This window comes from Meles meles, chromosome 7 (assembly GCF_922984935.1).
Source record: "Meles meles chromosome 7, mMelMel3.1 paternal haplotype, whole genome shotgun sequence".
In the NCBI taxonomy this organism is placed as follows: domain Eukaryota; kingdom Metazoa; phylum Chordata; class Mammalia; order Carnivora; family Mustelidae; genus Meles; species Meles meles.
Genome location: NC_060072.1, coordinates 3,117,061 through 3,144,303, shown reverse-complemented (window position 1 = coordinate 3,144,303; position 27,243 = coordinate 3,117,061). Strand labels below are relative to the sequence as shown.

Sequence of the window (27,243 nt, the reverse complement as noted above, 5' to 3'; positions counted from 1 at the left end):
TAGTATTTTCCTATAGTTAAAAAATTTTTTTCTTTGTACGTCTTTGGTGAAAAAAGGAGTCATTTGCAGCCTGCACGTAACCACGCCTACAGGGAAGCCCCTGGTTCTTCTCCAGAGCGGCCCCAGAAAATGCTGGATGGGGCCAGTAGGCGCTCCGTGTTTGGGGGTGTTAAAAAGAGAAGATTTTCAACAAGGGTTAGAACCAAGGGCTCACGCTAGACTTTCTTTAAAAAAAAAATTTAAAAATCACACCAGCGCCTTGTTCCTCAGGCAAGGTGTCCAAGTCTAGTCCTTGAACAACTCCTGCCACAGATTAAAATGGAGCCCTGCGCTGCGCTGTGGATGGGGCATACACGACGGGCACCACCAGGGCCGTGGGCTGGAAGGCCCGTGTGCTGGCCCGGGGTCCTGAGCATCTCCTCCAGGCCCCAGTGATCTCTGAGGGGGGAGACTTCTGCTCTGGATGAGATCCACGGGGCACGGTGCCAGCCCCTCACCGCCCCAGACAAAAGCTCCCCTGTCTGTGCGGGGGGACCAGGAGCCTCCACCGCCGTCCCTGCCAGCAGAGGTCCGGTCCCCCCTCTGCGGCCAGCTTGGCCAGCAGGCTCCCCGGGGTTTTCTGGGAACCAGGGAGTTTATGCCGATTTGCTCCAAGGGGGGGATCAAGCGAAGGGCTCAAGGTAGGGGGTCCTAAAGTTTAAACCACACCTTTTCGGAAAGTTGGGGTAACGATCCTTCTCTGGGGGGCTTTACTCGACACAAACTACGGGGACCTCCAGGCCCCGGATGAGCAGTTCCCGGTCCTCCATGGTGGGGTCTAGAGGTCTGACGGCCGCCTACTTCCCGCTGGACGACAGGTGGGCAGGGAGGGCGGTGAGCAGAAGCCCGCAGGGTCCCACGCAAGGGGCCCTGGCGCCAGGGAGGGGCTCCTGGGGTCGCCGAGGTGGGCTCAGCGCTCAACCCACTGCCCCCAGGACACCTTTGCAGGAAGCCGCCTCAGACGACGGGAGAAAGGGTTACAGGAGATGCACACTTACACACTCACACATACGCACGTGTGACACACACGTTCATTAGCACACACAGGCATGTGCTCGCACGCACACACACTCCTGCAAACCCTCACCTGCTCCTGCTGGGTCCCTAACAGGCCCCTCTCGGTCCCCAGTCTGGACAGCAGCACAGAGACACCCCTCCCCGGCCCCTGGCTCCCCTGGGCAGCGCACAAAGCCCCAGGCTCTGGGAATCCGTGCTAGCCCTTGGATCCACGAAGCCACCCGCGGGCACTGGACCCTGCTTGGCCCACGTGTGGCCCCCACAGCCTAGCTCAGGGCCTCCGTTTCCTCCTCCAAGGAGGGATGTGAGGACCCTGGTGGGGAATGCCCTCCTCCCGGGGCTGGGGCAGAGGCAAGGACAGGCAGCGAGCAAGGGGTGGGGAGGGAAAGCGGGAAGGGGCGGGAGCGGAGCGGGTGGCAGGTGCAGAACCCCAACCGCTGCCAGACCGGGAGCCCAGGCCCGAGGCGGACGTTCCAGGCCAGGCCGTGGGACACAAAGGCCCCAGGGTGGGGCTGCGTGAATCCTGGGCAGGAGTTACATTTCCAACCAGGTGACCGTCCAGCATCTGACGAGGCCGCATGCTGGACAGGAAGTGTGTGAGTCCCAGCCCCTGGGCCACCCGCAGGCTGGGCCCTCCCCTCCCTCAGGGACTGCCGGCCCGGACCCCCACAGAGGCGGCTCGCCGGGCTTTCCTCTCTGCCTGCTGGGGCCCCAGGGGGGCACCGGACCTTCCAGGGCCAGACAAAGGATAGAGCGGGGGCAGACACGGCCCTCCAATTCTGTCACGAGAGCACTGATGCTCGGTATTTACCGACTACCCGCCCGGGCAGACGCAACGGAGGCCATTCCGGGCCCGGGGAACCCCAGATCTGTCCACCACGTGGTAGACTGCTGGCCCCAAAAAAACCACGATGCTTCTGCCACAGAATCCCAAGGAATAATGAATATCTGGCGTTTTAAGACACCTCACCTTGGCGTCTGTGACCTAGCAGAAGTTTTCTCATACAAGCTGTTGATGGGTTTGGGGGAGGGGGAGGGGGAGGGGGAGGGGCACCCTTCAGAGACAGTTTGCACACACCAGCACCCGTTTATCTACCTTTCAAAGCTCCTTTAATTGCACCTTTTATTTCAAGATCGTTTTAGATGTGCGTGCCATTGTAAAAAATAACAGAGGTCCCACGTGCTGGTCCCCGGTTTGCCCCGATAAGTGAACATCGTCAAGCAGCAGGAGCCTGCCTAGTGCAGGTGCCGACCGGGCAGGACAGAGGACAGTCGTCGCCCCCGGGACCCCACCTCCTGTCCTCCCACAGCCATGCCCACTTCCCTCCTGCCCTCGCCTCGACCCCGGAAAGCCACTAATCTCCTCTCCAATTCTGTCCTGTCGACACCTCAGGAATGTTTTATAAATGGACTCGTGCAGTATGTAAGCTGGCAAGGCCGGCGTTCGTCACTCAGCACAGGACTCTGCTGCGAGTACCCTGAGTCACAGCCCACGTAACGTGGGAGGGGCACACCACCGTCCGTTTCACCATTCACACACCAAGGCCACTGGGATGTTTCCAGTCTAGGGCTACCGCGAACACCCATGTGCGGGCCTCTGTGGGGACATGAGCCACTCAGAGTCACGGGGCACACCAGCCTCTGGCTTTCTTCTTCTGTGAGGTCTTCATCTGGGTTTCCTATCGGGGTACTACAAAAGGCCCAGTGACCTGGGAAGCAACCCCTCTTCTCCTATTTTTCTGGGAGGGACCATATAGAATCGGTGTCATTCTTTAAACATTTGGTAGAATCCTGCAGTGAAACCATCTGGGCCTGCAGAGTTTGGGGGAGTTTTTAAATTATAAGTACCATTTCCTTAATAGCAATGTGGTCATTGAATTATTTATTTCATATTGGGTGGGTTATGGTGGCTTGTATTTTTGAGAAATTAGACCATTTCATCTGGGCCTTAAATGCACGTAGGTAGGGTTGCATGTGAAATTCCTCCGCTACCCATTGGGGTCCACAGGGTCTGTACTGATGTCCTGTTTTATTCCTCACAGAGGGAACTGTGTTGTCTTTCTTTTCTTGTCATTCTAGAAGCTTACCAGTGTTACTGATCTTTCCAAAGCTCTCCGTTTCATCAATTTTCTATTTCTATTATTTTTCTGTTTTCAACTCCTCTGGTTTCTCTTTATTATTTCCTTCATTCTGCTTGCCTGCTTTGAGTGTATTTTGCTCTTATTTTCAGAGGTTCTTAAGGTAGAAGCTTATTACTGATTTGAGACTTTCCTTTTCTTCCTCATAGTAGTTTTTAGGGCTATGACTTTTCCTCGAGGCACTGCTCTAGCTGCAACCCCATGTATCTTGGTATTTTGCATTTCATCGCCTCTAAGTTTATAACAAATCTTAAGCAAACTCCCTTCTTTCCCGCCTCTATTTTCTGAATAATCTATTACATTAGCCAAATCTTCAATAAGGGCCCCTTGTTCCTAGCACCTGCTGGAATTAGCGGTAGAGAGGCCCACGGAGTGAGCAGTTTATAAGTCAGTGGCCCAGTGGGCTGACCCATTGTTTAAATAACAGTGGACTGAGAAAATAAATAACCATATCGAGGATAATGGGCACAGGTCTCTCACTGAGAGAAAAGAGTTACAAACATGAAAGAGGAAAAACTAGGGACACCTGGGCAGCTCAGTCATTAGGCCTCTGCTTTCGGCTCAGGTCATGATCCTGGGGTGCTGGATGGAGCCCTGCATCAGGCTCATTGCTTGGCAGGTAGACTGCTACTCCCTCTCCTACTCCCCCTGCCTGTGTTTCCTCTGTCGCTATGTCTCTCTCTGTCAAATACATAAAATCTTTAAAAAAAAAAAAAAAAAGAGGAAAAACTAGATTAACTCTGTCATGCTGGGATGGAATTCAAGGATTTCAAGAAGTAGGAATGAAATAAATCAGAACTTTGCTGTGTGCACACCTACACACAGCTATGCGTCCCGGCTCCACCTGGTGAGAGAGACGGTGAGTGAGACGCCCCTGCAGCAACAAGAACCCCCACACCCCGATCTTGGTTTCTAAATGCCATTCTTGCAAAGGATCCAGAGCTCTGTGAGTAAATGGCTGATTCCAGGGTTGGGGCAGAGAAAGTACAAAATAAGCCTAGAATGTCTTTTTCTGCCAAAAAGCAAAGGAGCACCCCTAAAAGCCATGGAGCTATGTACAGCTGGCACTCACACCTGCGTCCCTACCGCCACGTCTGCGACACGGGCCAGACAGGAAATAATTGCACGTCAGGTTAATGAAAGGAGTGGATTACGGTCCATCGAATAAAACAGGAGCTTGTGAAACCACAATAATATAAATACACAGAAGGAAGAGAGAGCTCCTCTTTACAGCAGAAAACCAGCCAATACATGCGGAGAGCTTGACGGAATTAGCCACAGCGACACCCGGCACAGGGACGCTGGACACAGGTGTGACCACCGAGGGGGCTCGGGCCAGCAGGTACAATGTGAGAGGTCATGCTTGCGTGTGCTGGGGGAGGGCGGACAGAGAATGATAAAGTGAAAGTGGAAAAATGTCAACAACGGGGCACCTGGGCCGAGGGAACATGAGTTCTTGTTTTAACTTTGCCACTTTTCTGAAAGTCTGCAGTTTGAAATTAAAACGTGTACGGTCCAGGGAGACTGGGTGGCTGGGTCGGCTAAGAGTCCGACTCTTGATTTTGGCTCAGGTCACGATCGCAGGGTCGGGCTCTGCACTCAGCAAGGAGTCTGCTCAGGTCTCTCTTCCTCTGCTCCCCTCTGCTCAGGTTCTCTCCGGGGTGCACGCTCTCTCTCTCTCAAATAAATAAATCTTAAAAAAAAAAAAAAAGTGTCCAGTCCACGACCTGGTCTTCAGTGGGCTTGTTAAACCCACGAGCCACGTTCCTAGAGATCCTCCACATCAGCACACAGAGCTCGGCCACATCCTTTTTCTGGCTGCGCAACATTGCACCGCACGCACGACCCTCCTTTCTACGGAACAAGTCCTCCGTTTCCGGAGGCGACGCTCTACAAACGAACGACGCCTCGCCGCCCAGAAAACGCGACCGTTACAAACGCTGCCACGTGCACGGTGTTGGAAAGAAGTACACACCTCGCCCTCTGAAGCCCTTGAATGTTTTGGAACATTCGGTCAAGCAGAGAGAGACCCACGCCCTCCCCAGCCCCAGAGCGTGGCGTGTGGGGCCAGCCCTCCGCACCGCCCCGCGCACCGCCCCGCGCACCACCCACGTCCCTCGGGACACCTGGAGTTCTAAATTGAGGCTCAGACCCAAGAGGTGAGGAGTGACTTGAAGAAATGCAGGTCTGAAGTGCGCCCAGGAGGGCAGCTCCCAGCGACCCCTGCTCTGGTTGGCCCCTTTCCGCAAGGTCGTGGACGTCTCGGGCATTGGGATGTTCCGCCCGAAGAGAAGCTGATGCTGGAGGGTTTCCATTCTGCCGGAGCACTCTATGGAAATATTTCCAGCGCTTTCCAAAAGATAGCCCACATGGCCCTGGGCCAGAGCAGGCCAAGCCCACCGAGGCTCACGCAGCCGGCCCGGTCACGAGGGGCTCCACTACCTCGTCCGGGAACGTGGGGCCACACGACGCAGCCGTGTCCCCTGCTGAGGCCTCGGGGACACGTGACAGGACGGGAGATAATTCTGGTTGTCATAACTGGGGGGGTGCTGCTGGTGCTAATGGACAGAAGCCAGGGACACGGCTCAGCACTCTGCAGGCCCCTGGAACGAAGACTGAGCCACCACTGACAGGTGTCAACAGTGTCGCGGCGGAGACACCTACCGCACCTCTCCTCCCCCTAAGTCCCTTCTTCCCCCAACATCAATCCCCAGGCTGTCCGGCCCTGCTCACACCCCGCCCCAGCACCCGCTCTCTCTCTGAGCCCCATGCCCTGCACAGTCCGTGTCCACCCAGCGGCTGGGAGGTCACCCTGCAGACTGCTAGTGGGCGCAGCTGGCTTGGGCAGACACTCCCCGGTGCCACGGCCACGGCAGACGAGCCATCCTTGTTTCCCCAGGATCTCACGGAACATTCCCTTGATGACGTCTATGCCCCCAACCCGGGGCTGAGAGACGCTGGAGCAGAGCGAGGGGCCTCCCCAGGACCCCGGCAGGTGCCCCATGTGAGAGTAGCCCCAGGCACACAGAAGGCTCCTGGGGAGGGCATGACCCCCTTTCACAGAGTCTCTCCAGGAAGAGCAAAGAGACGAGACGCCCACGTGAGAGCTGTTTCTATAGGAGCGTGCTGCTCCCCGCCCTGCGCCCAAGCCTGAGGTCCCGGTGGCGGGGGGAGGCACAGCCTTCTCCATCGGGCAGGCTCGCTCTCCTGCACGTTGGTGGTGCACGTTTATCCTGCAAAATAGCCTCAGAAGCAATGCACATCTGCCCGTCAGATCGCCAGTCCTCAGTCCTCCAGAGCCACCCCAGACCAGGTGCGGCAGGGGCTCCGCCAGGTCCGGCAAAGACCAACATGTTTGTGCAAAGCATCTGCTTTCAGAGGCACCTTCCCAGGAGAGAGCCCAGCGCTCGTGTGTCTTCCCTTCATGGAGGGCAAATGACCCCAAGAGATGTTCTTGTCTACGATGTCATCAAGCAGAGAAAAAGTAAACAGACTTTGGCCTGTTCCCTACGTGGGAGGCCAACCAACATGGACCCTACCTCACTGCATCTGGCTTCCAGCTGGCTTTGGCCCATGGGAGCCCAACAGGGGATCAGAGGGAGGGCAGGGCGAGCCTGCAGAAGGGCCTCTGGGGAGGTCACTGTCCCACGTAAGTGGCTTCTTTCCACGACTCTGTCCTTGTGGGCTTTCCCTCCGCCTGTCCCTCCAGGCCTGAGGGTGGTCCCAGCCTGGCCGCTGCCCCCGTCCGGGATCACACACCAGCCCTCACGGACGCCCCCCATCCTGCCCCTTGCTGGGTGTTCGAGGGCTCCCCGTTTCCTGTGAGGACCCTGCCTGATAAGACAGCCTGGCCAGACTCGGGGGGGTCCACGGAGCCCCTGTGGGTTCCCACGCAGGACACAAGACATGCACGGCAGACCACACCTCGGAGAAACAGGAGGTCAGGGAGGGCATGTGAGCCAGAGCCGGGCAGCGGGAGAGCAGGGCGGGTGCAGGAGGGGGCCTGGACTCTCCACCATTCCTCCCTCTCAGGCTGCCCTGAATTATTCGGACACGCTGCCTTGCGCACAGCGTAGGGGAGGGGCCCAGGACTGAGGTGCTCCGGTGGCCCGGGCGGGTGGGGCCGCACCAAGGGCCACAGTCAGCACAGACCACAGAACCGGGGTCCAGAGGGCAGAAGCCACCAGCCCTTAGGGACCATTTCTGAGTCACGTTCACCCCAGCCCAGGCTGCAGACTCTGCCAAAGAACGTGGCCGCATCTGGGGACGCCAAGAGCCCCGGGCACGTTGGGGCACCTGGGGGGCTCCGTGGGTGAAGCCTCTGCCTTTGGCCCAGGTCATGATCTCAGGGTCCTGGGATCGAGCCCCACATTGGGCTCTCTGCTCAGCAGGCAGCCTGCTTCCTCTCTCTCTGCCTGCCTCTCTGCCTGCTTGTGATCTCTATCTATCAAATAAATAAATAAAATCTTTAAAATAAAAGAAAAAGAGAGCCTCAGGCACAGAGTCATGTGGAAACTACACGCCCCGTCCCCCGCCCCCACAAGACAGCTGTGTGACCCGCACACCCCACCCCGGAAGCCTGACAACATCCATGAAAACCGCTCGGTTTCTCGCATGGAATCCCCCGGGGCAACGGAGGAAGCAGCTGAGCCCCAGGAAAGGAGCAGCCTAATCCCGGGCTAAGGGCCTGGCTCAGCACTGCCCGCCCTGGGAACGGAAACAACAGGATACGAGGACGCCCCTGCGTGGCTCCCGGCGGGAAGCTCCCGCCTCTGGGACATTCTGGGGGCACGCTGGGGGGGGGACATTACCTGTGGGCAGGCCCCTGGCAGGTGCTGCCGAAACACAGGTGACGGCCGAGAGTGACGCATTAAGACCCAAGCAGACGTGACCCTACTAGGGGTCCCGACCCTGCTCAACTGAGACAGGCTGCTTGGGCCATCCTTGGGTGATTCCAGAACACGCTATGTGCAGGCACCCCAGTGGGGACACCAAGGCCGACACGGCGCCATAGCCCAAAGCCATCAGCTGGGCCGGGGGAGGCAGGTTCCCACCCCAGCAGGCAGAAGTCACAGGTGGGCCTTCTCGGCTTCCGACAGGACCTGGGCTCCAGACGGGCCCCTCAGCCCGAGCAGGCGGACTGGCTCCCGGGCTGGCGCGCAGCCTCTGAGAAGCACATGGCACCAGAGAGCATGGGCCCCCGGCATCCGGCCCGTGAACACCACAGGGGCGAGGCCCAGAGGCAGATGCGGCTGGCTCAGAGGCCCACAGGGGCCAGACGGTGGGGCCGGACGTGCTTGGTGGCGGCACCTCCTGGCCCTGGGGAGGTGGGAAGTGAGAGCTACCCCAGCGCTGACCTTCCCCTCCCTGTACTCAAGGGCACGGGCAACACTCCAGCAGAAGCCTGGATACGTCCAGGCCAGAAAAACCACGAACTCCAAGTCCCCATCCTAGGGCCATGGGGGGGGGGGGGCGTGTCAGCCTCTCTGGAGCTCTGCCACCAATCTGTCCTCATCGTTCCTGCTGGATACAGGAAAGCGGCCCAGATTGCACGGACAGAGAACCCAGGGAGCGTGGCTCTCTCCACATCTGTCCTGCCGGCGCGGGCAGACTCAGGCAGACAGAACAGCCCTGATCTCAGAGGGACTTGGCCGTACACTACGGAGACGCAGCCCCATCCTCGGGTGGCCCCGGACCCTCCAGGACACAGGGGCACCGTCCCCTCACCTGTGTCCAGGAGAAGGCTGCTGTCCCTCACCTTCCCATGGGGGGAGCCGCCCCGGAGTTCCCCGGGAAAGAGAAAAGTGGCTTGCCAAAACCACAGCGAGGGAAAATGGAGCATTCTGCTGAAAACACTTAACGTGTTTCCCTACGAGCCCGTGCACGGCCAAATAAAACGAAACCCAAACAGCCTCCAGCTTCCTACCATTTCCTCCAAGACCCTCTGACTCTCCCTCGGGTCATGTCCAGGTCGGAGCGGATAACTCGGGCTTTGGGTTCACGTGTGAACGGCCAGGAATCCAGGCCGCCAGTAACGACTCGCCCAAGGCAGCCGCAATGTTGATCGCCTTCCGTGCCGTCCTCCGCCGCGGGGTGACCCTTGGGGGTCCCCGAGTCTCCCCTCCCCAGCACACACACCCTCAACAAATGCTCATTGCCTCAAGCACTTTTCCAGTCAGTATAGACGTTTTTCAATGGCAGAGTCCAAGCGACTTCAGACAGACGGGAAGCGTGGGGGAGGGGCCCGTCCTACCTTGTTGTAATATTGCACCTGCACCGAGTGCCAGTGCCCGTCGCTCACGCCCCCGGGAACCTGGGGTGTCACCGTGGTCGTGGTCTCACCTGCGGGCGGGGAGTTCAGGGGGAGGTCGGAGAGAACACACATTAGCGGGCCACGAATAAGTCCAAAAAAACGCTCTCTGCCGACAGGATAACGCGGTTAACGGGTTCTCAAATGTTGCTGATGGACAGACGTCCAGTGACTCCCCCCTGGAAATCTGAACTAGGTCTCCCGTATTTTCAGTGTCGTGGGGCACACCGCCATGAACACCACTCCCCCCGCAGCTCAGATTCCTACTGGAAGCAGGGGGAGCGGCGGGTGAGCACACGGCAAGGCACTGCCCGGGACTGGGGTGGTTCCCACCGACAAGGTGCCTGCGCGGGGCTCAGGGAGCGGTTCCTTCCGGGGAGGGGGTGGCCCACCTGCTGAGAAGGTGAGCTGCACCTGCTCGCCCACGATCTCCAGCGCGATGAAGTCGTGCTTCTCGTTGAAGCGCCCGTTGTAGAGCAGCAGGGCGTCCCTCTCCCGGGTGGCAAACCTGCGGGGCCAAGCAGGAGCGCGTCACAGAACGAATGAGCCCGCGCAGAGGGTGTGCGGGCGGTGGAAGCAAGAGGAGGCCACGCTGCCGCACGGCCAGCCCACCGCGGCCGAGCACGGGGTCACACTCAGGGAAGACTCTGGTGCCCGGGCACTCATCCTTCTCATCAGCGGGTGACGGCCCATAAAACCTGCTTAGCGATGTTCTTTTCTGGAAGCAGCAAACCAGACTGCACTGAGGAATCTGGCATCCACGGGCTGTAGGATACGAAAAATGACATCCGAACGGTGTCCTAAAAGCCACTGAACCAATCGGAGATGTCTGAACAGGAGCACACGGGGGGCAACTTCAGCTCCTGGAAACGGACCCCCACGCACGGTCACCAGGACACAGGTACGCGATCCCCTCCCACGCAGGGAGGCTGTGTTGATGACTACCTCAGGGCCTTTCTCCCTTGTCTCTACCACCGGACTCCACCTACACCAGGTCTTTTCCTCCCAAACGTTACAGTTCTCCCTGCCTCAGGATCTTTGCATCTGCCGCTCCCTCTGCCAAATCTTCCCCCCGCTTTGCAGATCTCTCCAGAGATACTCTAATGCGCTTTATTCCATAACTCATTTTACCCACAGTGGGCCCCTAGCCCCGTTGAATCTGTCACACCATGCAGTCGATTTCAGAACGATCCGGCTTGTTTATTTGTGTTTAAGAACCTATGATCCCGGGGCGCCTGGGTGGCTCAGTGGGTTAAGCCTCTGCCTTCAGCTCAGGTCATGATGTCAGGGTCCTGGGATCGAGCCCCGCATCGGGCTCTCTGCTCACCAGGGAGCCTGCTTCCCCCTCTCTCTCTTCCTGCCTCTCTGCCTGTGATCTCTGTCTGTCAAATAAATAAATAAAATCTTTTTTAAAAAAAAGAACCTATGATCCTTAAAGGCGAGGGAACAACTCTCACTCAGTGCTGCATCCTGGAGCCCAAAACGGGGTCCACAGAAGAGCTTCCTAACGATGGGCTGAACAAATGAACGCGTGGAAAGCATGACTGACTGAGAAAGCGGTTCGTGAAGATAAACAGACCAGTCAGACCTCACGCTTCTGAAGAGCTAAGAGCCACTTACTTCAACAGGAGCTACCCCCCTCACAGGTCCTTCTCCCAACCCCACGGTCCCAGGAACGCCAGCCCCTCGGACGCAGCGATCCCTGCGTCACAGCCGCGCCTCCGGACACCCGCTCACAGAGACCCTAGAAGGTGTCCTGTATGAACTTGGGACTGGGTCCCGAGTGGGCTGGATCGGGGGGCTGGGGGGGCAGACCTACTCCCTTTGGGTCGAGGTTGGTTTCTCTGTCTCTGCAGGAGCGTTTGTCCGAACCAGCCTCAGACACGGGCCTCCAGCCTTCCCTGAGTTCCCTAAAACGAACGGTTCTCATCCGCACCTCGAATCCCATCTGTTTAGAACGCAGTGGGAACCGCGGACACGCTACACAGAAGAAACCCCCGTACAGCGAAGGGGACGCTTCGGGGCACGCAGGCAACAGGAGGGAGGAGGGGACAGATCACGGCTAGACAGACCCTCGCTGGGACACACCTGCTTCTCCCCGGCAGTCTGCATTATTGTGTCTTTCTCTTCGGACCAGCTGGGGGCTGGTATGGGATGTGGGCGTCGAATGGTCCTACGAGCCCCCCCACCCCAGGCAGGCGTCCGGACCTCCACTGCTGGACACGGAGCGCTAACAGTGGATCCAGGGCCAAGGGGAGGGTCCGGACAGCACAAGAGAAAGAGGGAAGACTAGAAACAGCGACCGGGACTTGGCGAGGGGCTGGGGGAGAAGCAAAGGACAGAGAATGGGGCAGGGGTGAAGGAAGAGAGGCAGTCAGGGACACGGGGCCCACGGGGCTCCAGGCGCTTGGCCAACAGGAACGAGAAAGGGGAGGGCCGAGACCCCCACAAACAGAAGCTGCTCCCAGGTGCTCAGCGCCCCTTCCCACGGTGTGCCCCCAGGAGGCACCACAGCCCCCCACAAACCAGCCATACTCCCCACAGAGCAGCGGCTCCTCTGCTCAAGTTTTGGGAGGACTTTCCACGGTTTCTGCTATTGGAAGTCGTTCCTTCAAAATCTACCCACCGAGGCACCGGGGCCCCGAGGTCCTGGCCACGGCCACCGTCGCGGGAAGGGGTGCACGGGCTGCGGGCAGGGGTGAACCTCTGAAAACACCGAACCTGACAAGCAAGTGGGTGTCCCGTTGTGCTCCCTGCACGTTTAGTCAAATGCTTTACTTTCTAGTCTCTGAGTCTGGAGCCGCAGACTTCCTGCCGGTCTCCGCCTCCCGCACCGGGACTTCGGGTCACCTCTTTGGTCAGTCCCCACAGGGGCCACCCACGGTCACTGCTGAGCGGGCTGCCGGCCACGCCCCGGGGGGGAGGGTTGCCACGACCCTACAGATGTCAACATCACGTGCCCCCAAACCAACGCCCGTCACGTGCCAGGGACGTGTGTCTTCTGCCTGAAGACACACACACCTCCGGTTTGGAGGGCGGACGCCCACGGGGGTGCGATGTTTTAAACGTCAAGCCACATGGGGCACAGAGCGGCCGGAGCCATCCCAAGCAGAGCCCTCGTTTTGGAGGCCGTGCCCGTGGGGTGGCCCTTCTGGGGCAGGTCTTGTGGGCAGAGAGCCAGGACGCCGGGCCGGGCAGGCGTGGCCCAGCCGAGCCGTCCACGCTGAAGGCGGACATCACACGCTCCTGCTGCAGCCTGGGGAACGGGTGGCCCGGGCCAAGCCCCGAAAGCCAGGCACGTCCTCTGCACCCCCAAGCCCTCACAGCACGGCCCAGACAGGGACCCCGTTGGCTGTTCTAACAGAATGTGGCAGAGCCGTGGACTGTGGGTCGAAATAAAACAGCAACAACCTCAAAACCGCGGGCCCCCAGGTGACCCGAGTTTCAGAACGGCTGATACAGTCACAGGAACCTGCCGGGCAGGCCTGGAGGACCGAGGGGATTCCCGTGTCCTGTCTCCCCACTCGGGGCCCAGGAAGGGGACGGCACCCTCCGGTCAGATGCCGGGCCTCGAGCTCCCGCTTGGGCTCCGTGGACCACGGCGCTCTGATTATTTGATTAAAGCTGGCATCTTGAGGTCACTGGCCAGGAAGAAGTGGCCGGGCGCCTGCTGACCTCTGGGCACCGGGGGTGTCAGGATATAGGATGAAAAGCTCCTATAGCTTCAGTCCAATGGCAGACAGGTGCAGACAGAGCACCAGGTCGACGGCAGCCTGACCCCACAGGCAAGGACACCAGAGGGGAGGGGAGCACACGAGCGGGCTGTGACCACCTGTCCAGCCTGGGGAGGGGTCCTCCCGCAGGAAGCAGTGGGGGTGGGTGGGCCAGCGGGAGATGGGAATGCTTGGGTGAGGCCACGAGCGAGGGAGGACGGCCCCGTCACAGGGCACAAGGTGCCAGACTTGGGGGGGACTAGGGCCCAGGCCACAGAGGACCGGCATCCCGTTAGGAAGGATGGGCTTTATCCCCGGCAGTGGGCAGGCCTGGCAGGACTCAGGCTGACTCAGGCCAAGCAGATGAGCCTGGCGCTGTCACACCAGGTCACCAAGGAGAGGATAGGGCCAAGGTGCTGGGGACTGGGAAGGGAGAAACCTCCAGACAGGAGGCAGGACCTGACTGAGAGTGAGAGCCTCAGGGAGAGGCCGAGGGGGGCCCTGTGCCTCAAGCAGCTCTGAAGAGAAAGGTTCCTTTCGGGTCCAGAGGGGAGCTCGGGGACGCCTACGCGGAGAGCTCGGCGGGCCTGAACCCTGTGTCCAGAGGCCCGGCCCTGCAGAGCGGGCCTCACCTGGGATTGCCATGTAATGGGGGCCTTTCCCCAGATGTGACACCCAGGGTCCCACCCCCTGGATTCTAAGAGCCCTAGGGACATTTCTAAAATCCTTTCTGACTTACCTAATGTTACCCAGAGCGTCTCGTGTGTGACAGGTGGTCAGTAAGCGCCGGAGCAAACAGCGCACGGGGGACCCAACTGCGCTCAACACTGGGAATGCGCCGTGTGGCCCTCATGCTGGCCCACGCTGGCTCCCACCTCCTGCCCCGTCCCCAGCGTCCTGCCCCGTCCCCAGCGTCCTGCCCTGTCCCCAGCATGCTCACTGCACTTCCCAGGGACAGCACTTCCCCTGATGCAGCCAGCCCACACTCCTGGCTCCAGGGGGCTCGGGCCAGCGGGGCTGCGTCCCAGCCACTCACCGAGATCAGACCTCGTTCCCGACTATTCTGCCCCTCTCACCCGTTCAGGGGCAGGACCCCCAGAGAGGAGCCTGTCCTCAAGGGCAGCTCGTAGGAGAAGCCGCTTCAGGGGTGCCTGCTCGAAGGACACGGGCACCACATTCCCACTAGGAGACCACCCTAAAGGTCCCCAAACAACGGCACTAAAGACCGAACAAAAAATACACCCACTTCCCTAAGTTAACCCTGACAGAATCTGTAAAGTAGAAAAAATAGATTTTTTTTACAATTAAGTTAAACCTCAACTGTCTTGGAGAAACATCAGCAGACAGAGCGGGGAGAGCCCACGATAAGCCCACGCCGTGATCCCAGGTGGGGAGCGGGGCTGCCGGGCCGCTGGGCCCGGGAACGCGAGGCAGGAAGCCAAGCCGAGTCCGCCGTCTGGCGCCAAGTGCCCTCGACCTCCGGCCACCAGGTGTCAGAGCCACCCAGGTGTTGGCGAGCGGGCAGGACCCGAAAGGCAAGGGCTGGCTTCCCGCCGTGTGACCTGGGCCCTCGTAAGGGACCCTTGCCGGGCTCTGCCCTCCACGGCCGCCGCCCTGAAAGTCTTCATGTTTGCCCCAGGGTCCCCCATTCCCGATGTGCAGGTGCCCCCCACCCGATCAGCCAGCCGGTCCTATAGCCAGGCCTGACCAGCGGACACGGCCCCGTGGGTACCCGCAGGGACCCACGACGTTCCGGCGACAGGAGCTCTGCAGGGGCCGGGGCCACACTCACGTGAGGGACACGGTGAAGTGGAAACGCTGCCTCAGGCCTCGGAAGGTGACAAAGGACCGGGGCGGGAAGGTCCTGGTGGTCACCTCGCAGTAGGGCCTCTCGAACTCGCCGGGAGGACACACGCAGTGGAAGCCGCCGATGAGCAGGTTGACGCAGGTGCCCCCGTTCTTGCACACCCCGTGGGCGCAGCGGCCCGAGCGCGTGTTCACCTCGCAGTGCTCTCCTGCAGGACGAGACAGAGGCGGGAGACGTCACCCCGAGCCCCGGGCTCCGAGCCGCCAGGGCCGCCGCCCGAAGGAGCCACGAGGCCAGGCCGGGGGCCGAGGTGCAGTGTGGACGCCATGGGACCCGGCTTTCCCAGAACCGCGCCGCCAGCGTCCAGACGGGCGGCACACCGTGGGCTTCCTCCGCAGGTGGCCCCATCCCCGTCCCAGCCCTGTGGGGTCCCCACCCTCGGGGGGGGCCGAGTCACATGCAGCCGTGAGGACCCTCTCTTAGGAGAGAATCAGGTGGAAGTGATGAGACCGACAGAGGTCCTCACGCCCCTCCTGTGCCCGTGCTGGGGCGGCGGCCACGCAGTCAGAGCAGAGGGAGACCGGGGAGCTGTGGGAGCGCCCTGCCCCCGGGCCACCCCCGCGGGAGGCCTCCAGCCGAGCCCCGTGTTGGGCTCCCTGCTCGGTGGGGAGTCAGCTTCTCCCTCTCCCTCTGTGAGCTCGCTCGATCGCTCAAATAAATAAAATCCTTTAAAAATAAAGAAATAAAATAAAAAATAAAATGAAAGTGTGGTATTCACATCTAAGAAAAAATCATTATACAAAAACACGGCACAGAGAGTGATCGCTGTCAGCGGTCTCCCGCACGCTCCCCGAGGAACGAGTCGGGGACGCTGGACGCCCGGCTGGCGCTGGCCGGCCTCTGCCCCCTCTGCTCAGGGCTCTCCCTGGAGATCCTGCCGCTGCTCCCGGCTGCATGGTATCCCGCGGACGACCCACTGTCACTGTGCGTATAAGCTATTACAGCCTCTGCTGCTGCTGCTTCTTTTTAAAGATTTTATGTATTTATTTGAAAGGGGGAGAGAGAGAGAGTAAAAGAACAGGGAGAGGGAGAAGCAGGCTCCCCGCTGAGCAGGGAGCCCGAGGCGGGACTCGATCCCAGGACCCTGAGATCATGAGCTGAGCCGAAGGCAGACGCGTCACCAGCAGACCCGCTGGGTGCTTCTAAAGCTTCTTCTATTGCCAATTTCTTCTGGCGCCTCCGTGCTGGCCGGGCCTTCGTGCCCCCCGAGGAAGGCCCTCACCGCACTGAGGCACAGGAGACACAGTCTAGACTTGGATAACATGACAAACGTTTCCCCGCTGCCCTCCAAACAGGAGGCAGAACGTACCGGCCCCCAGCAGCGGCAGGTGCGAGCGCCCTGCGAGAGTTTCCATTTGTGGCCAACGACAGAGGCGCCCCTGTGCGTTTATTTCTGGGGAGACCAGCACCCATTTGTGTCTTATTGGCAACGTCCATGGGCTTGAGGTTCACCTTTGTTTATATATTTGGGGCCACACAGAAATGTTCCATCCGCAGACGGTCATGATTATCCATGGGGGCCAGCCAGCAGGACGGGGTGCGGGTCACAGACCTCCCGAGTCCCCTTGCTGGCCACCGACGGCAGCCTTCACACGGCAGCCGCTGTCACCGGGGCCCCCAGCCTCGTCTCAGCCGTCCGGGCCGATTAACCGAACACCACAGGCCCGGTGGCTTTGAACAACACTCGTTCCTCACAGATCTGGGGACTGGACGTCCATGATCAGGGTGTCGCAAGTCAAGCACCTCCGAGTGTCCGGGAGCTCGCGGCGCTCACGCGGCCGTCACCTGCATGTGTGTGCACAGCGAGCTCGCTGGCGCCTCTGCCTGTGATGTCACCAATCCCACCGCAGCCCCAGCGCACCGGTGCCGACGCCTCCCAGCTGGGACCCTGCACCCACGTCGTCCCTGCACAACCCCTCGGCTGAGAAGCCGCCCTGCTGGGGCCAGTCCCACCCCATGAGCGGCCAGCAAGGAGTGGGCCCGGGGCTGGCCGTCCACGGAGCGGGGACACAGGACAGCAGAGGACAGTCCTGCGCCCCCCACGCCCGCCGCCACACGCGGCTCCTCAGAAGGCAGCCCGTCGCGGAGCCCAGGACGTTTCTCAGGCAGGCGACGCAGACACACGGGTTTCAGACAGCGCGGTCACTGACCAGCCTAAGGAGAGGCTTTGGGTCGTCCGACGGAATGCTCGCAGGAGCTTCTTCTGGGGGCACAGGCTAAACGGACCTGCGATGAACACCGGAAACAAACAGCGCTGCTAAAAATGTGTGCCTTCCCTCCCCTGCCCGACGGATCCCCGTCTTCATCGCCGGTGGCAACAGTCCAAGAAAACGCAACTCGCTCAGCGAAGGTCACTCCAGTCTGAGCCCCGTCAGAAACAGGGGAGGGGGCTGCACGCTGCTGACGACTCAGCGCATCCCATGCCCATGCAGGGCCAGCAGGCCAGTGGACGCCCCCGCCCCGGGGCTGAGCCCACCCCTCCAGCCCCGCTGGGCCCAGCAAGGAGGCTGAGGCCCGGAGCCCCAGCAGCCCACGCACCTGCTCCCCACGGGCACGGGCCGGGCTGCCCCCCAGGCAAGTGCTCACAGAGAGGCCTGTTCACACCCTGTTCTGAAGCGAAAGGAAAAGGACAGAAGCCCACCGACCCGCCCAGACCCCCTCGAAGCTCCACTCTGGAAGGCTCTGCTGCCCCCAGCCGGATCCCGTTACCAGGGTGCTCTGCCCGCCACAGCGCCGTGGCGGGGCCACACAGACTTGTGCTCGCACACACACGGGCACAGGTGTGCACACACACCCTCCCACACACACACGTACCCTCACACATACTCATAATTTCACACGCATGCACTCTCGCACACACACTAACACAGCTTCCCACACACGCCCTTACAATGCACGCATAACGTCACACGGCCGCACCTCACACGCGCCAGCACACACCCGTGCACACACGTGTGCCCGCACACACGCACTCACGTCACGCCTGACGCACCCTCACACGTGCACACTTGTGGTGTCACACATCACGATGCTCACACTCCGTCGCACACCTGCTCGTACACTCACACACCCTCCCCCACACACTCGCAAGGCAGTGCTCCGCGCCTGCTCCAGGTGGACGGCCTGTGGCCTCCTTAAATTCTCTGCGTCCACTTTCAGCCCTTCGCTTGGGTGTTTGTCCTTCGTCCACGTCACATTCCCTAATCTCTGCTGTGGAAATGTGTTTGACATCTGGGAGTGTTTGCTGTCCAAGTTCCAGGTGGGCATGTCGGCGGCCAAGCACAGTGTATCCTGGACCAGAGCCACCGTGCGGGGACAGGGCGGGGTGTGCGCCCCGAACCGTGGCGGCAAACAAAGGGAGGCCTGGCACGGCCCTTCCCCCAGGGCTCCGCCCCAAGTTGTTCCAGAATCCGCCCCCCAACCCCGGGCTGGGCCAGGCGCTCCCATGTCTACCTGCCGAGTGTGAAGCCTGCACCCCCACCGCCCTCCCGAGCTCGGTGTGGCCGTGGACCATGAGGTCTGCCCTCGGCAGTCCCTCGCCCGAGGGCCCCTGCCCCTCCCCCAGCCTCCGATGTCCTCCGTGGCCGGGAGACAGGAGGCCCCGCACACCAGCCGGAGAGCTCGGCCGCTCTGGCAGGTCCGACTGTGACCCTGCTGCTCAGCACTCCCACTGCCAGAGCAGTTTTCCGTGGCCGCAAACTTCCTTCGTCAGGGGAGCAGGAAGGACAGCCACGCGGGGACCCGCGGTGCAGACCATCTGGCTGTCCACAGACAGGTGGAGACGGTACGCGGGGCTCTCCCTGTCCCGCTCCTTGCGGATCATGCCATGTTAAATAAGCTGTCGATAAAACCAGGTCCCCGTGGGGCTGTTTGTGTTGATTTAACCGTAACGCTTTTGGGTTGCTGTTTTTTCCATTCCCAATTCTACTCATCTTCTAGGGCTGCTGGAACAAATTTGGTGGCTTAAAACCACAGAATCCGTAATCTCTCACAGTTCTGGGGGTCAGGAGTTCAGAATTAAGGTGTGGGCAAGGCTGGCTTCCTCTGAGGCACCAGGGGACGGTCCCAATCCTTCTAGCACCTTCGGCCTCCCGTGGCTCCCGTGGCTCCCAGGCTGTGGCCACGTCCTCCACTGTCTGCCTCTATCTCCACCTTCGCACCTGCCCCGTTTCCCAAATCCACCCCCCCACACAAGGACACCCTGTCACCAGATTTAGGGCAGACCCCAAATCCAGGAGGCTCTCCTCCTGAGAGGCCCAACTTAATATGACTCGAAAGACCCTATCTGGAAACGAGGACGATCCTGAGGCTCTGGATACGAATGGGGGAGCCCACTACTTAACCTACCACAGCAGTCCTCCACGTTCGTCCTAAAGTTACGATCGCAGTAAATTTGGGCCTCAGCGTGTGGTGCCGAGGGAAGCGGCATCTGACTCTGGGCTGCACCCCGGAGAGCTCGCAGCTCCGCCCTCAGGAGCGCTCTTCCCCAGCCTGGTCCGGAGGCCAGCGAGGGGGGCAGCACCCGGGCTGCTGGGGCCGGCGTCCCACCCCCACGGCCAGGCCTCAGGCGCTCTCCTCTGGGCCCAGCCCCCAACCAACCCAACCACCGCCCCAGAAAGCCCAGACCTCAAACCCCATCCCCCGGGGTCCACCATCTGTCTGGGGGGGGCAAGCCCAGAGCCAGCCACCCCTTTCGCTCCCCCATCCTCCCCATCGGTGCCCCCCAGCCGCCTCCCGGGGTCCCGTGTCAGCACCTGCATGGCCGCCCGCACCCACAGCGAAGCAGCTCCCCCCTTCCGCACAATCACAGCAACGTCGCCACGGACGCCCTGACCCCAGGCCAGCCACCTGCTGACTTACAAACCTGCTTGTGCCTCCCATAACGCCAGACAGAGCTTTCCAGAAGGCTGGCCTTGCTGGGTACCCCCTCCATGAAGACCCCCCTCGGCCCTGGGCCTGGCCCTTAGCCACGCTCCCAGCCCCGTGCACACCACACCTGCCCACTGCACGCCCCACACTCCAGCCACATGGTCTTCTTCCTCACAGGGCAGCCGGGGGATGCAACGCGTTAATGCAGGGACCCCAACATTCTGGGTGTGTGTTCACGACGAATAAAGGTAACCCAACGGTGACCGTCCTCCATGGGGCCGGGCCTCTCTCCTGGCCTCTGTGGGTGGCTTCCCTGGGCCTGGATGCAACCCCGCCTTGGGCATGCTCCCCTCAGCAAGCCTCCCCCACTCGCCTGACCAGGGCCAGGCTCCCACGACCGATGCTAAAGGCGCAGAAGCCTCCCTGTAGAGAGTGTGTTCCGGTTCTGGGCTGACCCTGGCCGCCTCCCCATGCTCCGGGGTGGGGGCGGGGGCTGCTGGAGCCAAGCCTAGGAATGTCCGGCACACAGAGGGGGCTAGACACAGAGGGGGTACCCGACGGTGCCCAGCACGCGGCAGGTACACGGCAAATGCTCCTGAAATGAAGTCACAAAATGCCAGGGTTCCCCCGGGTCCGAGCCAGTGATTAATGCTTGCACGAAACTGTAAAACCTACATAATTCATGTATTGGATTCAAGCGGTGTTGGGAAAATGTTGACGTAACACACAAAGAATTACTTTTACAGTTAAACACGCCTTTTTGGAAGAGGCCAGTGAGAGATCTGAGTGGGGCTTCCGATGACTCGGGTGAGCCTGGAAAGCTTCCCCTGTTGGGGGTCTGGGACCTCCACTCCGTGACCCCCGGTCTCCTGAGGGCACTTCCCACAGCAGCCACTGCGGCTCGTGGCTGCTACACGATTGTCCGTCCGTAAGTGCTTCCTCTGTGATGTCTGTCCATGCGGTGGGGTTCCGGCCGGTCCTGGGAGCCAGGCCTCGGGGGGGGGGGGCCCGATGTGCAGCACTCTCCCACATCCCCAGCGTGCACACTCCCCTCATGGCCCGTTGCAAGCTTCCAACTTGACACCCCGAGCACGGAGCTCGGAAGAGAGGCGATAGGATCGTTTTTAACGCTAAAAATCATCTCACTTTCGGGAACGAACTTGGATCGAGCTTAGTGAGCCCCATATCCTTAAGTTTTGATATAGTTCTCATAAGAAACAACTATTAGGATGAAATCCAAGTGTTCCTAGATGTGCTTCCTATCCGGAGTGAATGTCCTCTTCCCTTTTCTGGGAATTCTCGCTTAAACGAAGCGTGGGCTTCTCACATCCCAACATCCTGCTTGGAGTCAAACACTTGCTCTGGGCCATTCCACTCTGGGGCAACACTCCCCGCTCCTACCGCATGCCCCGCTCCCCGAGACAACTGCCAGCCCGCCCCCATGCCAGGGATCAGGTTCACCTGCGCAAGCGGACACCCATGTTCAATAATGCATAGTAACGCACCACGCCACGAGCCCCCCACAGGGAAGGGACCCAGGCGCGGCCTCCTGCCCAGGCCACAAAGGCAGAACCCCAAGCAGAAATTTTGGAAAGGCGCCCCCCCCCCAACGCCAGAAACCATTCTTGACCATGAAAAAAAGCTGGCAGGAGCTGAGGCCCCTCCACCCCATGGCCTCACGCACACGCCTGCGACGGGATGCCTGTCCCACACCGGGCTTGGGGCTGGGAGTGAGGGGACACTGTGTGCCTAGCCAGGACCCCAGCCCTCGGTGTCAGAACCATAGACCCTCCAGCTGAGGGGGCTGAATGCCCTGGAAAAACCCCAGCCCAAAAGGGCTGGAGGCCAGGGCGTGCCTGCAAGGTGACCACTAGAAACATGGGGTTACAGGGGTGGGGGGATGCTGGCCAGCCCCGCACCAGGTAAGGGGGCTCTCTGCCGCCATCTTGCAGACGGGGAAACTGAGGTCTGGCACAAGGTATCAAACATACCATTTTTTGTACATAACAAAAATGCAAGGAAGAGATGTGCCTGGGTATGGGAGCCTTCGAGCGATCTGCCCAGCTGTTGGGGGGTCGTGGCGTGAGGGGCCGGGCGACCACTCAGCCCCAGAAAGGGCAGGAGCACCCAGGTCCCGGCCATCAGGACAACATGCTGCGGCAGGAGGTCTGTGAGCGAGGAAGGGGAGGCCGAGCCCCTTGGTCTCCCCATAAAGAGAACCGGCGGGCAAGCAAGACCGAGGAAGCAGATGGCGAAAGAGTGAGGAGTGTGTGCGTGTGCACGAACGGTGTGCGTGTGTGGTGTGAGTGTGTGGTGTGTGGTGTAGGGGACGTGGGTGTGATGTGTAGGTTGTGTGTGGTGTGTGAAATGTGTGTTGTGTGTGTGTGTGTGTGCGTGTATGCGTGTGTGCCATGTGTGGGATGACAGGGTCCCAGCCAGCCGGGAGGGGGGCACAGCCAGACGGCGGAGACGCTGGGGACTGGAGGAGGGCTGGGGAGGGCTCTGGGACGGAGGGTGCACACAAATCGGAGGACTTAAGTTGTTCGATAAACAGAACGACAGTTCCCTTCTAGTCCGAAGGTCGCGCTAAGGGCTTCGGACTAGAAAAACCATAGTTTCCAAAGGCCCAGGGGAGGCGCGCTCCGGGCACCCTGAGGCCTGACGCTGGGGCAGGGCTGCAGATCGGTAAGGCCCGCGGAGGACAGAGCAGCGGGAGAGGGCGCGGGGCCCAGCAGCTCCGACAGGAGACTTTGGAGACGGGTCCCTGCCCACAAGGACGCAGAACCTGACGGCAACCCCAGCCCCGACCCGTCCTCACAGCGGAGGTCGGGTCACGAGAGGGTCTTGCGGCTGAACAAAACGGACACGCCCTGATGTGTGGTTGGTGTCAGAAGCCTCACTGCCAGGAGAAGCACAAAGAACAGGGGACAGGTGACGCTTCAGGGTCTCTGGAAAAGGTGGGGGGACATGAGAAAGGCTTAAACCCCAGGAAAACTGGCCCCTCCCTCCTTCCGCTCACCCAGGGCCTCAGCAACCCACCCCCAACAAGGGTGCCAGGGACAGAGCTGTCTTGTCCCCAGCAGGCTCCCGTCCAGTGCCTCAGTTTCCGCAGCTGTAAATCCCTCCCTGGAGGCAGGATTTCTGGGCCTCGCCCTGGAGCGATCCCTAGCCCCAGGGCGCTGACGGGGGCTGGTGTCAAGGTGAAAGGAGCGGATTCTGTCAGGTTCTTAGCTGAGCACCCGGCTGGCTGTTCCTGCTGGTGCCTGTCAGTAACGGACTTCTCGGCGCTGCCCCCACAGCCCGCCCCCACTCCCCCCTCCGCTGTTTGACTTTTCTTACCTCCGGGGGACTGGCTCTGCCCTGGAGCCCCCGCCCCCAGGAGGCAAGGCTGCCAGAAAAGGCCTCTGCAAAGAGCACGGACACCTGCCGGCCCGCCTCCCTGACCCCCGCGCTGGGAGGAAGGGGCAGCCGGAAGCCCAGACCACTGCAGGCTTGGCCGGGTTGGGCCTTCTCTGGGCCTTCTCGAATGACTTCATTATTGTCTCTGGAGCAATTTCCCAGAACCCCAGACACACCCATTTTTTTAAATATAAATAAAAAACTGCATTCCAGCAGGAAAGAAAAACGAGTCGGGCTTACCCACAGCTTCACTGACCGGAGTCACCCGCACACCGGAGGGCTGAAACCCGCTGGCGGGGAAGATCAGTACGCGTCCGAAACGCCTCGTGCTTAAAGCAGAAGGGCTCCCACAGGCACGCCGCCCAGCCGGCCCCAGCCCCCGCCGCACCCGAAGACCCCTCCTTTCCGGAAAGGGCTGCCCTCCCCGCCCTCCGCCTCCTCATGCCCAGGAGGCCGTAGGGGGCACAGACAGTAGGCAACCCTGAGGGCAGGTACCAGGGGCCCCCGAAAGTTCTGTGCATGTCCTGATGACCAGAACCTGTGAACGCGGCCTTGCGCGGCAGAGATGCGATCACATCGAGCCGCCTGGGACGAGCAGCCCCAGTGATCCTGTCCTTATCACACGCGTGAGGACGAAGGCAGACGCCAGGGGTGTGGCCCCTAGCTCAGGGCCACCGAGGCTACTGGGAGCTGCAGGAGACAAGGACCCTCTCCAGAGCCGTCAGGAGGGATGTGACACCTTGATTTCAGAATTCTGGCCTCTAAAACCGTGAGAACCCATTCCTGCCGACTTAAGGTCCCCAGGGAAGCCCCGCAGCCAATCCGAACCACACCAAGGGGACGGGCCAGATTCTGGCCTCCAGAGAAAGCTGCAGCCCGTGAACTTCAGGGGAGCAGGAGTTGCTGGTACCGAAGTGCCCTCTGCCCCCAGGCCTCGTGGTGGCCCTTGCTGGCAGTGGCCGAGGACCCAGGAGGCGCTGAAGGAACATGACTCAGGTGAACTTCACCGAGTTGGGCTGCCCAGACTGGGGGTGGGGGTCGGGGGAGGCCAACCAGGGGGCCCTGGATGCCTTGGGGACCGGGGTCCATGGAGCCGACCACCAGCACCGCGGGCCCAGATCCCCATCTCAGCCCCTTCAACAAGGGCACCTCCAACCCCTCTGAAGCAAAGTCACGGTCCTTCTGAGTCAGGGGCCGGACCCGGGTCGTGGGCTCAGAAGGATGCTGGTGGCGGCTTGGGAGGTGTGTCAGGAGCCACAGTGAGACCGAGCCTGGCAGAGGGTCCTCACTCAAGCCGCCTGGGTCCCGGCCCACCTCCCCTGGTCTTGGCGGGACACAGCTTTCCCAGAGCCCTGGGGACCCCCACACCCTGAGAAGCCACAGTCCCCGTGGTGGGACCTTCAGGGCTCCCTGCGCACCCATCTGGGCTCTGCAGCTGCCTCTCCCCGCGTGCTGCGGTGGTGCTCGAGGGCGGGGCGGCGCCTTGTGGCCTTGGCGTTGGTCTGCCATTATCTCCAAGATGACATCTGCCAACACAGGACTATGATTTAGTCCTAATGACACAGAGACACCCGAGGGCGGGAGGGAGGCTGGGTGCGGGGAGGTCCCCTTGAGAGACGGTGTCCGGTGGGGGCAGTTGTGCATGGGTGTGGCCCTGCCCCCGTGGGGGACAGAGGCACAGGACCCGCCCAGGCGGAGCGGTGAGTGGGGGAGGGCGGGAGGCAAGGAGGGATGGAGGGAGGGCGGAGGGTTGGGCGGGATCCCGTTGGCCGTGGGGCAGAACCTGGTGGTGGAAGGGAGAGCTGGCCCCTGTGCGCCTCGAGGCTGGGAAGGACCCCACGTTGTCGGTTTGTAGGGAGACCCAGAGCGAGTTTTCAAACAGCAAACGTGTCCAAACGCAGCCGGAATGCGGATGGAAACCTCCGTCCTCCACACACACAGCCGCTCAGCCCCTAGACAGTTCAAATTGACTTCCCACACGGTGCTGGGGAGGCGGAACAGTTCCTTGGCACAGATTGATGTCCAGAAAGAACCCATTTCCTTGACTCGTGGCTCGCAGGCAGCAGAAGAGTCCAAGAGCCCTGGTCAACACCCATCTCCCCCCTCCGGCTGTGGCCGGCAGCTCCGGGTGAGCCCTGCCTTCCTGACCGTCCGGCCCCACGGGGGGCACAGCAGAGAGCCGGCCGTCTGTCCACCCCGGGGAAAGGGCTCAGCCATGGGCTACGGGGAATGGATGCCACCAGGAACCACTCTCCCCGGGGACGTCTGGGGTTGCCACACTCAGGTCAGGGACGCAAGCCGGACTTCCCAGCAGCTCCTGAAGGCCCTGGGCCCAGACTGGGGTCAGGGGGTGCAGCCGACCCCCACGGGGGTGCCACAGCAGAGGCCTTGCTGACCCATCACTGCCACAGATGTCTGCTGAGGGCTGAGTGGGGGCCAGGTGCCTCTGGGGGAGCAGGGGTGTTTCAACACAATGACAGAGACCCCAAGATGTCCATGTCCTGGGGTGCCCGGGGGGCTCAGTCGGTCAAGGACCCATCATGATCTCAGGGTGGTGAGATGGAGCCCCGTGTGCTCAGCAAGGAGGCGGCTTCTCTCCCTCTCCCCTTCCGCCTCTGAGAAAGGGGCCGAGGAGTTCAGGCCGATGCCGGATGCTGGAAAAGGAGATCCTCCCCCCAGCCTCCCAGAGGAGCCCTAAGAGAACAGACCCACGAAGAGCCACTGAACCCGCTCATTCATGGGACCTGAGGTAGCTGTTGCAGGAGCTTGGCTGAGGGGAGACTGGGTGAGCCCAGCCTCTGAGGGCCCAGAGCCGCGTCCCCCTCCCACAGCGCAGTGTGACGGCACAGGGGGGCTCTGGGCCTGCAGGAGGCACGTCCCCGGGCAGGCGGCTCGCCACCGTTGGACGCGCTGTTCACACTTTGCTCCTGGCCAGCCCGTTCCCACGCCCGGCTCACCTGCCCGCCACGTGAGGCTGGCGGGGAGGCTCTCGGGCTGAGGTCCCTAAGAGGAAAACAAACCACAGGAGGCTGCCTGTGCCCAGGAGGGTCCTCTGGCCCCAGCGGACTCCCAACAAGCAGGTTGACAAGAGGGGGACACCACGGCTCATCAGCAGCAGCGCGAAGCCTGTGGAATGGTGTCCCCCGCCCCCAAATCATACCCTCGACTCCTGAAACCCCCGGCACCTGCGGCTGTGACCTTGTTCAGAAACAGGCTCCTGCAGCCGCGATCAAGTTACAACGAAATGACACTAGACGAGAGAGGATCCCAGCCTCCGGCCACTGGGACGCAGACCAGCCCACACGCCGGGCGAGGGCCAGGGAACAGCGCCAGGGACAAGTTCAGGACGGCCGAGGGCCACCTGGGGCACTGGAAGTGAAGACGCAGGAAGGAGCCTCCCCTCGAGCCTCCAGAGGGCTACGGCCGTCCCCACCTCGGTCCCGGACTGGGGCCTGCGTGCCCGAGAGGTGACAGGTTTTTGTGGCGTCCAGCCCCCCGGCGAGGGCTCCTTCGCGCGGGCGCCTGCAGGGAGCTGACAGGAGCCCACAGGGGCGCGCGGGGTCAGCCTGACGACCGTCCTCGCCCCCGCGGCCACGCAGCCGGGACAGGGGACACTGCGAGTTCCGTGAAGAACACGAGATTCCCAGCTAAAACCACCCTCGCCGCGATCCCAATGTGCGACTCTAAGAGAACAAAGTCGCCCAGGAGGGCAGCGGCACACAGCTGTGCCGGAACGGGCGGGAGGAGGGCCGGCGGCCGCCCCGGGGGCTGCAGAAAGAGCCGAAGCCAGAGGCTGCGAGAAGCTTCCCGGCGCGCCCACCGGCCCGAAAAGCACCGTTTCCTGAGGGTGGACTCCGTCCTGCTCGGGCGCTTCCTGACGGCCCACGATGC

At 61.2% G+C, this 27,243-nt stretch overlaps 1 protein-coding gene across 2 annotated transcripts in view; it reads right to left on the bottom strand.

The window, feature by feature from the left end:
- Positions 1-27,243, bottom strand: part of CELSR1 (cadherin EGF LAG seven-pass G-type receptor 1) — a 132,656-nt gene that overhangs the window by 46,152 nt on the left and 59,261 nt on the right. For both annotated transcript variants that reach the window (XM_046010584.1, XM_046010582.1), the window contains exons 3-5: positions 15,010-15,232; positions 9,897-10,012; positions 9,448-9,536 (exon numbers count right to left, since the gene is read on the bottom strand). In XM_046010584.1, coding sequence (XP_045866540.1) covers positions 9,448-9,536; positions 9,897-10,012; positions 15,010-15,232 — 428 coding nt within the window. The remainder of the gene's footprint in view (positions 1-9,447; positions 9,537-9,896; positions 10,013-15,009; positions 15,233-27,243) is intronic.